The sequence below is a fragment of the Lethenteron reissneri genome, chromosome 54, assembly GCF_015708825.2.
Source record: "Lethenteron reissneri isolate LAM-NWPU_2019-01 chromosome 54, ASM1570882v1, whole genome shotgun sequence".
NCBI lineage: Eukaryota > Metazoa > Chordata > Hyperoartia > Petromyzontiformes > Petromyzontidae > Lethenteron > Lethenteron reissneri.
The window spans coordinates 7,368,070-7,382,069 of NC_083832.1; the positions used below are offsets into that span (position 1 = coordinate 7,368,070).

General features: G+C 46.1%; 1 protein-coding gene across 2 annotated transcripts in view; it reads right to left on the minus strand.

Moving 5' to 3' along the window:
• LOC133356490 (kinesin-like protein KIFC3) overlaps positions 1–13,986 on the minus strand; it is a 38,173-nt gene extending 24,187 nt beyond the window's left edge. For both annotated transcript variants that reach the window (XM_061574021.1, XM_061574022.1), the window contains exons 1-9: positions 13,851–13,986; positions 12,675–12,954; positions 11,541–11,654; positions 11,334–11,411; positions 5,233–5,376; positions 3,807–3,920; positions 3,259–3,419; positions 2,611–2,839; positions 117–551 (exon numbers count right to left, since the gene is read on the minus strand). In XM_061574021.1, the coding sequence (XP_061430005.1) occupies positions 117–551; positions 2,611–2,839; positions 3,259–3,419; positions 3,807–3,920; positions 5,233–5,376; positions 11,334–11,411; positions 11,541–11,654; positions 12,675–12,896 (1,497 nt within the window). In that variant the 5' untranslated portion in view covers positions 12,897–12,954; positions 13,851–13,986. The remainder of the gene's footprint in view (positions 1–116; positions 552–2,610; positions 2,840–3,258; positions 3,420–3,806; positions 3,921–5,232; positions 5,377–11,333; positions 11,412–11,540; positions 11,655–12,674; positions 12,955–13,850) is intronic.
• Positions 13,987–14,000: the final 14 nt, after the last annotated feature.

A 14,000-nucleotide genomic window follows, 5' to 3' on the forward strand; every position in this document is an offset into this window, starting at 1 on the left:
GTTTTATTTTTATTACTTTATTATTTCCCTTCTACGTGACTTTACCGAAAGAGCCAAGAAGCTGTAAGACGCTCAGCAAACGAATCCGCGTGACGCAAAGGACAACAGACACTGACCTGCGTGGCGTTTGGAGGGAAGACCTGATCGAAGGTGAACGACGTCGTTTTGCCCTCGCTCTGAATAACCAGAACCTCGCCTGCCGACGGAGAAAACTCCAAGCCGGGCACGCCGCCTTCGGCCGCACCTGGCCTGCCGCGGCAAAAGACGCGGATGTTCCCACGCAGTTCCGTGAGCTGGTCGTGCAGCAACCTCCGCTGCAAAGCCTCGCGCCGGTACAGCGATCGCGCCTCGTCCAGCGAGCCGGCGCTTGCCGCCGCTAGCCCGGCCATGCGACGCACCGCAAAGGCCAGGCTCTGGATCAGTCGGCCCAGCTCCCCCAAGTCGCGACGGGCACCGTCGGAGAGCTGCGCTCCGAGCAACGACAGCCCACGAGCCTCTGCTTGCGTCTGCTTCAGTGTCGTCCCGACGAGCAGTCTTGACGGGATGGTTGTCTGTTGAGCGACAGAAGTCAAAAAAGGACTTGGTCCACAAGGCTGAACGTGTCCTCTCGTCCGTAGGTAGAGCAACTATGCCACCGATTCACTGTATTCACTCGCTCACCAGCGGTCAGTCGTCTCCTTGTCTCTCTTCTAGCGCTACCACCATGACTATTGTTCCCGTGAACTGCACTGTTTGATTCCTCCACTCACGTTGAGGAATCAAGTCGAGTAGACTGGTCTGCTACGTCTCATCCATGCCGTGTTCAGCCACCGCATTGCGGGTATAACACACATCTCCGTCCCACTGCTCTCATCGCACTGTTCGACATTGGAAATCCATCCCATCGTCACTTTTATGAAGGTCTCATAAAATCGCTCAATTCCAGAAATGTATTACCTCTTATCTATTGTATGCTTGTTGCTGGCCACTTGGCATTTTGGGTCTTTGTGCCTGTGCTCAGCAACCGTGATAAAAAAGAGAGGGATTCCTGGGGGCCACACGGGAAAAAGCTCGGCCACCCATCGATCGAAACATCCACTTGGGAATGCAGAGAAGATCTGCATCATGCCCAGATCTTAGGGACCTTGAGGGGACATATGGGTGCAGCATGTCAATGATGTAGGCTGGGGAGAGATGGTGCACTGCTTCGTAAGTTAACAATAGGACGTTAACTGTATTATATGTGAAACTGGAAGTCAGTGCAGGAAGGTCAACACAGGCGTAATACGATGTGAAGAAGGCGTTCTGGTTAACACCCTAGCAGCCGCATTCAGGACATGCTGCAAATTAATCAGCACCTTCTTAGCCACACCAGGGGTAAGACATTACAATAGTCTATGCGAGATGAGATGAAGGCATGGACCAGCTTTTCTGCATCCGAGGTAGAGAGAAGGGATCGGATACGGGAGATATTCCAAGAATAGAAAAATGTAGTATTTGTGAACTTTTTAACGTCAGCCTTGAAGGACAATGTGGGATCACAGATGTGCCCTAGATTTGCGACTTCCCATGCCGGACTGATTACATGATCATCAATCGTAATGTTGAAGGGTGCAGCTTTATGAAGTTGGCGGGGTGACCCAATGAGCATCACCCCCGTTAAACACCGTTCAATTGAAGGAAGTTTTTTTGCAACCAACTATTGATGGAAGCCAGAACCGAAGTAAGCATGGAAGCAGATGAAGACTCAGTATGCAAGTACATTTCATTGTCGTCTGCATAACAATGCAACTTTAGGCCGAGATTTCGGAGCAAATGTCCAGTGGGACCATCTAATTATAAAAGAGGGCCAAGAACTGAACCCTGAGGAACCCTAAATGAAACAGGGCTGGTAGCAGATTAAGAATCTTCCAAAATAAATCTTACAATTCTGATTTAAAGGTCAGCAAACATCAGTTTTTCATTCGGGCTGCTTTTCAAATTAACTGGAAATGAGGTGTCATCACTGGGGTACAATAAACGGGGACATATCATGAGCAGAAAAATATCTCACAATACAAGAAGATAGGATAAATACTTGTAAATGCATTGTCTAAAGTGGTGTATTATTGTACAAATGCCAAAAAAGTGCCTTTTAATATCCCGGGAAGACTTGCGGATTTTCCTTGACAGATAGCTCAAAAACGTGGACATCCTGTGAGAACTGGGACAGGTGGCAACCTCAACTGGACATCTGTGGCAAAAACTACAGGACATCTGTGAAAAAATTAACCCGTAAAAACAAAGTTTTTCACTATAAATCCTTTATATGCGTGGCATCGGTTTTATTTTATTATTCAATTCTGTTTTTCTTGAGTAAGAGTTTCATTTTTATCACATTGGTATTTTAAATAAAATACGAAATTTTTTTTTCCTCGAAAATGGAAAATTTTGGAAAAATGTTTTCACAAAAATAAATTGTCACGCACAACGAGTCTGTGTGCAAAATGTCAGCTCGATTGGATCACGGGAAGTGGGTTAAAAACGACCAAAAGATTTGCACGGTCGTAAGCGCGCAAGCAAGCAAGCAAGTGAACTTAATATAAAGGATTTAAAAAGAGCTGTACAGCCAATTGTATTACTCAAAGTCACCTTTCTAACGGACGTCGCTGCCGGCGTTTTGGGCCTGTTCGACAGGAAGGCCTGAAGCCTGCTCTCCACCTGCTGGCAATGGGCCTCCGCCGATGCCACTTGACTCTGCAGACCGTGAACTTTGACCTCCATGCATTGTTTCTCTTGACGAAGTTCAGCGACCTGCCGTCGGGATCCTTCCAGTCGCTCTTGCGTTTCCCGCAGCTGCTTGCGTGTGTCATCCAAGGCCCTGCCGCCGCCACGCAGACCCCCGGTGTGAGCGGTGCCTTCGGAATGGCTTTTAAAACACGACAAATGTAGCCCCTGTCCGTGCACTTTGCAATGAACTTTTGAAAACTCCAGCGGTACCGCTGTAATGAGGCCACAACGTCAATTTAACCTCTTTAATGAGTAAGCTATATTTCGCTGCACTTTATTCATTATTAAATTTGTGTCATGCAAACAGCATGCCAAATTTATTTCAACAAAATGCACAATCGCTGAATTGCGTGGTTTTTTTTGCATGCCTTGGCAAGCACCCAAGATACATTTAAAAGCATATTTGTTTTTTTTTATTACTGTAAGCAGTACATTAGAAAGCTGTTAATTTCCCACGTACTTCATGATATCAATTCAAGTAAGCATCCGTGTCAACATAACTAAGCTTACCCTTGCGTCTTCAGCTCGGCAGTAACATTTGCCGGGGGTGCTTTTTTTACGTCATCACCATAGAGAGCGGTGTAGTTCGAAACAACTTCATCAGCATCGTAGTTGCACTGTCTGAGCATCGCCACAATGTCTGATTGGTCCTTCCAGGCTGGGATGGCTGCCTTTTGGGAATCCAAGCATAAATGTAACACGTTAGATGCTCTAATCACATTCGCAATGAAGATTGATTCTTAAGGTCATGATACTTAGACTGAATTGTGTAAGAATTGATTGTATGGATGTATTTAATTGGTTCGCGTGGGCCTCTGTAGCCACCAGTGGCCACTATATTCACTGCAATGTTAAAATAATAATCGAATCGTGACAATTTATTGAATCGTTGATGGGTAGGAGCAAACACTGTCACATTTTTTTTTCCCAATGAAGGAACCCGAGGGCAGTAGTGTCGTATCTACCATCATCATTTTCACTTTGTTCAAGGTATGCATTTCATATTTATTCGACGCAACATACCACGTAGAAATTAATAAAGGTAGTGAATTACATACTTGGACGAAGGTCAATTTGCTCCGAACAAAATCCAAACGGCACTCCCACTGTGCTGGGACATGCAGCCAGGCTCCGCTTTCCTCATCAAAGAACTTGCAAATCGTTCTCCTCTCCTGCGAATGGCAACAGTCGTGACGGGTTATGGTGCTCACTCATTCGGGGGGCCTTAAGCAGACATGATATTTTGGGGGGGCGGCGGGATGGGTGGGAGTGGGGCTCCCCTTTCAATTTCTCAACTCCTTGGTGAGTTGACGACAGAGGAGATACAGACGAGATACAGAGATATCGCCCCGTTCATTCTAAAAAGACCTAGTCACATGACAGAAGAGATTTAGACAGCGATGAGAGAGAGATATGTGGACAAGACGGAGCTGCAGTGAAATGAGAAGAGTGATATAAATGAGACAGATTGAGTGAAACGAGATATGTACACAAGAAGAAACGATGGAGTTTTATGAGAGAGGTGAAAACATGATATGGATAAGATAGATTAATTTGCCTTTTACTGTATTAAGATATATTAATCTAGCTGATAGTTGATTCACCATAATTGATTTTTATGAATCCTATGCCACTTGAGCTCAGATCAGAATCTTAATTTAGAATGCAGGAGGAGATATCCAATGAGCTATGACGCTCTTATTCGCAGATGTCCATCAGGGGCACGGGGTCAGCAAGTTACAACAACAACCGATACAAAATAAACGATAGGAGTGCAACATTGAGAAAATGGTAAGCTAGTCACTAAATATATATTCATAATTATTATTTATCAATATTGGGCAAGGCAGCAAAAGCAACCAGAAAATAGTCCCAGACCACACCAAGATAACAGCACACAGCTGCAGTAGTCCCTCAATACAATGTCACACTAACAGCGAACTATCGATACACATCTTCTTGGTTCTTTCGGTAAAGTCACGTAGAATGGAAATAATAAAATAATAAAAATAAAACATAATAAAATACAATTGTCACGACGTTTTGGCCACAATGCAAGCAGCCATCCTCAGGTGAAGAACTTCGGATGCTGTCTTTCCGACAGCCCTGTTCTTCACCTGAGGACGGCTGCTTGCGTTGTGGCCGAAACGTCGTGAGAATTCTATTTTATTATGTTTTATTATGTTTTATTTTTTATTATTTTATTATTTCCCTTCTACGTGACTTTACCGAAAGAACCAAGAAGATGAATCCCTGCAGTCACGAAAGCATTAAATCGAAATTTATCGATACACAGTTAATGATCAACGGTACAAATCACATTTGGGGACTTTTAGCTTGTGCCTAGCACCACCGCTGAGCAGTGATGCCAGTCTCGTAATGGGTTTGGATTTTTTCCACGGCAGACGATGAACGACTGCATGTCACCGACATCCTGCGCCATGTTCAAGTGCATTTTGGCAGGTCGGCGGCGGGTGACGTTACCTCGAACAGATATGTCGTCAGCTCGCCTTTGGTCGGGTGATGGAACATTCCGATGCGGTCGTCCTCCATCATGTTGACGCTGACATTGTGGGCACGTGCCTTGTGAAGGTCCTCGTGCCCACTGCCCCTGCCGGCAGACGGGCCCTGCGTCGAGTGGACGGGAGGGGGAGGGAAATTAGCTGCTTATAGCTCAGAAGATCCAGTGTACAGACGTGAAATGCGAACGAGCAAATACATGCATATGTACGAAATGATATATCGTAGAAGCCATCTTAACCACGGTAATTGGTTCTACGAAACCGGTCGTTAAGTGATTTGGTCATTAAGCGAGTAGAGGAAATACACATTAACGGCTTAATTCGTTCCGATAGGATTTGACAGTTACCCTTTTTCATCCAAAAAACCTACTTTATAACACTAAAATAATGGATATAAATACCTAAAGATGCTAACAACATTATACACACATAAAGAACCATGGTTACTCATTGCGTTAATGAATATTTACTGTGCCTACAACAGCCCATCATTAACAGGGGAATGGCTGGTGAGTGAACACATTGGGCTCTGTGGAGGCCCGTAGTTAAGTGATTAGTCGTTAACGGGGGTTTCTACTCTACACTACTATACACTACAATACTACTATACACTACACTACTATACACTACAATATACACTACTATACACTACACTAGTATACACTACACTGCTATACACCACACTACTATACACAGCAGTACTATACACTACACTACTATACACTACGCTCTACACTATACATTGGGCCCTATGGAGGCCCGTAGTTAGGCGATTAGTCGTTAACAGGGGTGGTCGTTAATAGGGATTCTACTGGACAGGAATATGACAAAGAATTTAAAGGGAAAAGTTCACACTTCACGACTGGGTCATATGCAAACCCCCACAATAAGAGAGATGCATATGCATTCTGAAGCAAATTGATTTACGTGATGCAGTCAGCCATTGCATTTGATTTCATATGCTTCATCACGCTGGTATCAGTGCAGGTGGGTGGAGGGGAACTCTGAGAACGTAGGAATAGTTTAGTTATCACTTCGCCGCTGTTGTTAGCCATGGGCAAACGATGACGCACAGGTCATCACTGGGGTCATAGCGCACTGATAAGCAAACTAACCCTGAAAACGTGGACTTACATGTACAGTACTAATAATATTCAACCGGTAATTTCGTTAAGCAGTCCCACTCTCGAGGAATTGCCAAAAAAAAGTTTACTGACGCATTTGTATTATATATTGCAATGTAACACAGTCATAATAATAAGTTCAACTTGTGACGTGCAACATTATTCATTCACGATCAAAGACGGTGAATGATGCAGAGGCGCGGGGAACCACAGACAAGCAGGGAAGGGTGAGCCAGCGCCAAATGACCCCACAAGCTCTGCGGTCCTCTATATACCAAGATGTTGCCAATTAATGGAGTGTTCACATGTGCGAGGACATGGGAGCACCCGGAGAAAAGTCACGCATGCGAGAGGGCAACACTCTATCCCATGCAGACTGAACCGTGGAGTCCTCCTTTGCTGTACCACCTTCTACCGGTCAGCCAGGATACGGCACCTCGATGCCCATGGGGAGGGAGTTTCGCAACATTTGCGTGATGTATGTATGTTGAACTTATTTCGCACCGTACATATCCAACCGTGCTATTCGGAGGTGCGGGGGAAAGACAACGAACTAAACATAAAAAGCGGAATTTGTTTTCAGTCGAAATTTAAATCTGCATAGCTCCAGTGGCTTCCTAACATCAGAATGAAGAGCGTTCCAGATGGCAGCAGAAGCGTGCCTGAAAGTGCGCCATGGAGTTGCCATCTTTGTTAGACGGCTTGCCAAAAGTCGCTGCAGTTCACGTAAACCAGCACATTCACAGTGCTGGATTACAGGCGTGCACCACCGCCGCCCTGTAATACAACACATTCCTGCGGAGGGAGCTGGTAGGAACGTTGGGTTGCTCGGTCAATGGCCAGGGTCAACGGCGGCGTGGTGTATTCCGCAAATACGGCCGACTGTGAGGGCGGGCACAAGCCGGCGTGAGTAGGTTAAACGTTGAGTTTTATAAGGGCACCACGGGGTGCCCAGCCCCTCCCCTCCCCACCCAGCCCCACCCCTCCCACCCTCCACCCAGCCCCACCCTCCCCTCCCCACCCTCCCCTCCCCACCCAGCCCTCCCCACCCAGCCCCTCCTCACCCTCCCCACCCAGCCCCTCCCTCCCCAGCCCCTCCCTGCACGACGGACGGACACAATAATCCTCTGTGGGCTGGTGTAACCAGAGGTTCCTACCAATATAACATAACTGTAGGTAGGCCTCGGCAAGGTAAGGTAAAAGTTAAACGGTAAAAAAAGACAAGAGAAACTTTACCCTACCTTTTACCTTACCACAATACAATCGCGCTACCCTAACTTTTACACTTTAGCAGGTAAGGTAAAAGGTAAAATAAGAACGAGCCTACCTTTACCTTACCTTTAACCCTTATCCCATACAAATTTCGCGATTACAGGGTAATTACTGGGGTAAAAAACATGGACATTTTTTTAACGATAAATGCTAGTTAGAGCGCTTTATGCATTTTTAGATTTAAAGCTTTCGTGACTGCAGCGATTCATCTTCTTGGTTCTTTCGGTAAAGTCACGTAGAATGGAAATAATAAAATAATAAAAATAAAACATAATAAAATCATTCTCACGACGTTTTGGCAACAACGCAAGCAGCCGTCCTCAGGTGAAGACCAGGTCTGTCGGGGAGACAGCGTCTGAATGAAACAGCACCATGCTTAGAGCATATATTTAATCTGGGTTGGAAGGGGGGGAAAGGGCGCCTTGACAAAATAATTTGCATATCAAGATGAATTTAGCATATTTATGGGAAATGCAGGTATGTGATTAGTACTACTTATGCCCGTGCATTATGCAGGATTAGCAGCATCAAAGGGAGGGGATATGGGAAATGCAGGTATGTAATTAGTACTACTTATGCCCGTGCATTATGCAGGATTAGCAGCATCAAAGGGAGGGGATATGGGAAATGCAGGTATGTGATTAGTACTACTTATGCCCGTGCGTTATGCAGGATTAGCAGCATCAAAGGGAGGGGATATGGGAAATGCAGGAATGTGATTAGTACTACTTATGCCCGTGCATTATGCAGGATTAGATGGAAGCATATTATATTTTTTACGACGTAGAATTGTAATGTATTACTTACTGTTAGTAACTCAGCTTATTGTAGAGTATATTTAGTATACTGATGATACTATGTAGTTTATACTTCAGTTGTTTACGTGGTGGTTTTAGTTACTGCAGCTACATACTATTAACACTCCTTCCCTTTATTAATGCTACCCCTATCCCCTCCTTTTGATGCTGCTAATCCTGCATAATGCACGGGCATAAGTAGTACTAATCACATACCTGCATTTCCCATAAATATGCTAAATTCCTCTTGATATGCAAATTATTTTGTCAAGGCGCCCTTTCCCCCCCTTCCAACCCAGATTAAATTTACGCTCTAAGCATGGTGCTGTTTCATTCAGACGCTGTCTCCCCGACAGACCTGGTCTTCACCTGAGGACGGCTGCTTGCGTTGTGGCCGAAACGTCGTGAGAATTATTTTATTATGTTTTATTTTTATTATTTTATTATTTACATTCTACGTGACTTTACCGAAAGAACCAAGAAGACGCTTTATTCATATAGAATACTCTCAAATCGGGCGTTTAGGCTGTCGACGACACCATCCTCCATAACCTTCTCGTCCCAGTTGTCTTGGTCGATGGCGATCTCATCAACATCCTGATCAAGTTCGTCATTGCCGTCATCCTTGGACGGACGACAGGCAATAAGATCCTGCGCCGCTCTGGCCCAGTTAGACGGAACCTTCAGGCAGCCAGCCGTGATCCATGAGCGCAAGCACATGGACTTTATGAAGAGCGTCGTTGACAGCGACTGGCGAACGCACGTGAACTCCCGCCCGGCTCCGCTATTCGCACGTTCACAGGGAGTTGACGTCGCCGGCGCTCCCAAGTAGTCGCAGGCCATCTTGTAGTGGGCAGGGAGCAGCTCTTTGCAGGGAGACCACCACTGCATTACATCAATGAAGGCGCTGGCGGTCGTGACGCCCGTGCTCAGAAAACGATCGACTTCATCGCCGTCGTCTATGGAGTTGCCGACGTTGCAGATTACGGTGCTGAACAACGACCGCTCCTCCATATGGGCAGCAACTGCCGTCGGCGAGATCGTGAGCACGTCCGAGTAGCGATGCTGCAGGACAGAGCGGATTGTGGCCTTTAGTGTAGCCAGCTCGTCTTGGTCTGTCGTTTTCGGCAGCTGTGGATTCAAGTAGGATGCCACAATGGCGGGTTCCTGAACCAGGAGGTTGCGGTACCGCACCAGTTTGGTCTTCATCCCCGTCGCAGTCAAGGGCTCATCGATCGCTCTAAGGGCGGCTTCACCGCGATCGCAATGACGGACGAGGTGCTCCATCGTCACCGGCACGAGATCCAATGTCGAATTGTGGTCCGCCGACAACGAGGGCATGACCTGGCACGGCATTCGCAGGAATGCTGTCACGCCCTCGGTGTTTGCCCACTGCAGTTCAGATAAAGCACCGACACCGATCACATCCTGGAAGCACGCCATGATAATGTCCAATGGGACACACTTTTGATGGCATCGTCGCCCATGTCAAACGTCGAATGCCACCTTGTCGGCGAGTCCTGGTGCGTCGGCTCCTTGCTGGCGAGCTTGGCGATCTCAGCCTCGCGTCGGTACGACTGCCGGACGACCTTGCTGCACCTGATATTGACGAGCGCCTTGTGCAGTTCGGCATTTGTTGACTCGATCAGTTTTAGAACTTGGACGACAGCTGATCTGGACGGAATGATCCGCACATCGAATATGGTGGCAAGCCTGCAACTGCTCATATCCGGCGTCCACGTTGACCAGGGCGAACAACGTCTTGACAACATTGTTTGCATCGGAGCCATTGTCGCTGGTGACAGCGAGCAGCTTGGTCGAGATATTGTGCCCGAGGCTTTGGAGGTGCTCAAACAGAGCGGCCCCAATGCGCTTGCCGACACCCCTTCCGGACTGCACATCGAGGATTGTCAGCAGCATGGATTTTGACGCACCAGATTTGCTGTCGATCCAGTGCACCAGTGACCATCCAAAATCCCTTCAGGTTGTGGTTCGACCACCCGTCGATGGTGAGACGTCCAGGTTGGAGAAGAACGTCCCGACGATGGGCAGCATGATGGCGTGATGCTCGACAATCCTGCGAATGATGGTGCGGGTCGATGGGCCCTCGTATCCCTGCGTCAATGTGTGGACCAAGGTCTTGAACTTGTCGCTGCCGGCGGCTCGCAAAGAGATTGCACCTTGGATAACAAAATCCACCACCGCGTTCTCAAACTTTACCAGGAGGCGATCCGGGATTGCTGGCCGGCTCAGCGTTTGCTGTATTAGGCGGCTCGCCGACACCGACGTCCCGACCTCGCTGCCTGGGGCGAGCACGTTGTGTTTCTTGAGGTGGGCTTTCCACCCCGACGCGTTCGTGTGGGTGGAAAACCACTTGCGGCAGTGCACGCACTGCAGCTTCCCTTGCTGTGCATGCGGATCACCCTCCATCCAATCGTGTGTGTGCTTCCATCCCATGGGAACGCATACCGCTGCCTCTTTCGATTGCTGTTCGCAGCAACCCCAAAAAAGCTGTTGCTGGCACCCTCGTCCTCTAGTACCTCGACCTCAAGAACGTGGACCGTCTCCATGTGCTCCGCCTATCACTTTAAAATGGAGGCCACGGACTGCGTCACTGCGCCACGGAACTTTTAGCGGTAAACAAGGTACTGTATTTACCGGGTAATTATTCGCCCTACCCTTACCCTACCGGGTAATTCTTCTGAGCTACCTTTACCCTACTCTTTACCTTACCCCTTGGCATGTCGAAACCTTTACCCTTTTACCCGGTAATAAAGGTAATTTACCTTACCTTTCCGAGGCCTAGCTGTAGGTATATTTTCAATGTGTGTACCGTACAAGGAATTTGCAACGTGTGACCATTATCTTACTTTATTTTGAGATGCGTCATTGAAAAATGTCCCCTGATTTTCCCACTCTTCGGGAAATGGAATCATCCCCATGTGTGGCTGAAACAACAACACATTTACATTCATGAGCACAGCACATTGACAAAAAAAACACACATTGTTAATTGGCAATACGTTTATATTGTGGGTGATTGCATTTAAACTTTGAAGATTGCATTGGCAGCTCACCCTGTTTTCATCAAAGTACAACCGCACTCCATCTTGCATGATGCAGGAGTAACACGTGCCATTGTCATGGACAAAGGTATCAAATATCAATGATACTTCATCATCTTTCATATCCTGCGCAGAAGAAAAAAAACACACATTCACATCAAACGTTGCATATAGTTATGCTAAAACACTACGTGTTGAGGATGAGTTCTGAATAAAAAATATATGCTCGCATTGACCCAAGAAAACAAGCAACCTTTGGCCAACGTCAACGTGGTTGGAACTATTAACCAAACGTTCGCCCAACGTTGCCCCAACATTCCATGTTCACGGAGGGTGCATTCATAAGGTACAAATATACATATGAAGGATGTCTTTCTGATTTCAGTGTATTGCAAAAATTGTGAAAATTGTGCCCAAGTACAACATTTCAATGATCCAGTTTGTGTTTTGTTTCAGTTTAACAAAAGTATCACTTCACGAGAAATGACGTGACGTATACATACCTGTCAACCCCTTATCAGTGCCTACCTTCAGACCTTATTGGTCACCCCGTGCCCTTATAAATCTCAACGTTCATCCTACAAAGTCCCATCACGAGGGATAAACACAAACAAATAGGCAGAAACAAATTGCCTGTATTGAAACGGCTGTATGCCGTATGGACCTGGAAACTCCCATTTCCCTGCATAAGAATACGGGTAAACCGTATGGGTTGACAGGTATGCGTATACAATGCCACTTCTGTACTTTCCCGGTAAAAGTGGTGTCATGTGGCATCGGGTGATACTTTTGTTAGCATGAAGACATGCTAACATGTAAATTATTGCACAATGTGAATGATCCAAACATGATAAAATCCTTAAAAATATCCACAAGTGTTCTTGAAAATCTGAAAAAGCGAAATCCAAAGCATTTAATTCAGAAACTCATCTCGAGTTACATACTTGTGTATAACCTGGTGTCACTTGCAGTCTGGTCATGTCATACGCATCCTCGTAAACATGCCAACGTTGGGGCAACGATGGTATCTGGCCGGAATCATTGGACCAACATTGGGCCCGATGTTTGCTCAACATCCCGCGTTTGACTGGGCTCCTGCAGTTTGGGAACCACCCTTCTGAAAAATTGGCTCCACGATAGACTCACCTCAAAGTCAATATAAAGCCTGTTGTGCTGCGAGCTCGCGTCATCATCTTCTCGATCTTTCTGTCCAGAGATGTTGATCTCGTGCGGTTGAGCACCCACTACTTCGAGGGTGGAACTCGCCCGTGTCCCCCTTTTGGCGGCGGTACGTGACTGAGCAACGGACTGATCAACAACCACGGCCTTATTGGCGTTCGAGTTCAGAACACTTGGGGAGCTGCCCATTGCACGCCTCTATCTGAGCAAGGAATGTTTGGCTGATGTGCCCAAAGCAGCCTGATACCTGGATGGGAAAAAAACATTCTAAATTACTGTTGTTATTCCAGCCCTTAAGTGCACAATAATGTTATGAGATGCTAATTCAACAACAAAGTATTCCAGGGTCAACAGATACTTTTCACACATGGGTTACTTTCACACAATGTCATACATGTACGTATGTACGTTGAATTTATTTCGCATCGTACGAAGCCAACCGTGGTAATATGATGTGCAGGGGAAGGACAACAAACTAAACACAAAACATTTGTGCCAAAGAAATGAGTTTTAAATCTAGATTTAAAAGTGCACAAAGTATTTAGGCTCACAGTTTAGCTTCTGCTACATTTGCTAATTTAATTTAATTACTGCTGATAAATACGTAACACAAAATAATGATTATGAATACAATACAGATGAATATTGGTAAAGGAAAAACTACGGACCGATTACCACCAAATTAGTCACCCAAACTTGACAACATGCACCACACTCTCACATTCTAATGGCTCCTACACAATCCTCCTCAAAGCATCACCCGATTCGCTCCGTCTCTTCCACTTATAGCATTCACCCCCGGTGTGGGGACCCTAACTCGCCTGCTCGTGTTAGTCCACTGCACTTTACCACCGAAATCCGTCTAACCAATACGTTGTACTGTCTACGTGGTTTTTTTTATTCCAATAAAATACTTCTGGCAAAAGAAACAACAAACCTACATGACATCTACTACAGTGTACAATTTAGTTTATATTTTTTTAAGTTTAACACGAATATTTTTGTGGGAAATTTGCATATTCCAATCTGTCAGTTCACAGCCAATTGAGACATTACCTGAACAAACATTTGTCTACGCAGAATGGCTGCGGTCTGTGACATGCACACTGCAGTCTTGATTGAAGTGATTTAACAAATACTTGCCGTGCAGCCGTCCCAAGCGATGATTCCAAGCTGTTTCTGAACGATCGCTCCAATCAGTCTCGGTAACTGTTGCCACAACAGACCAAATACCACTTGTGTGTGTTGGAATGACTGTGTGCTTTTGCATCCGATGTTGACACAACGCTCACA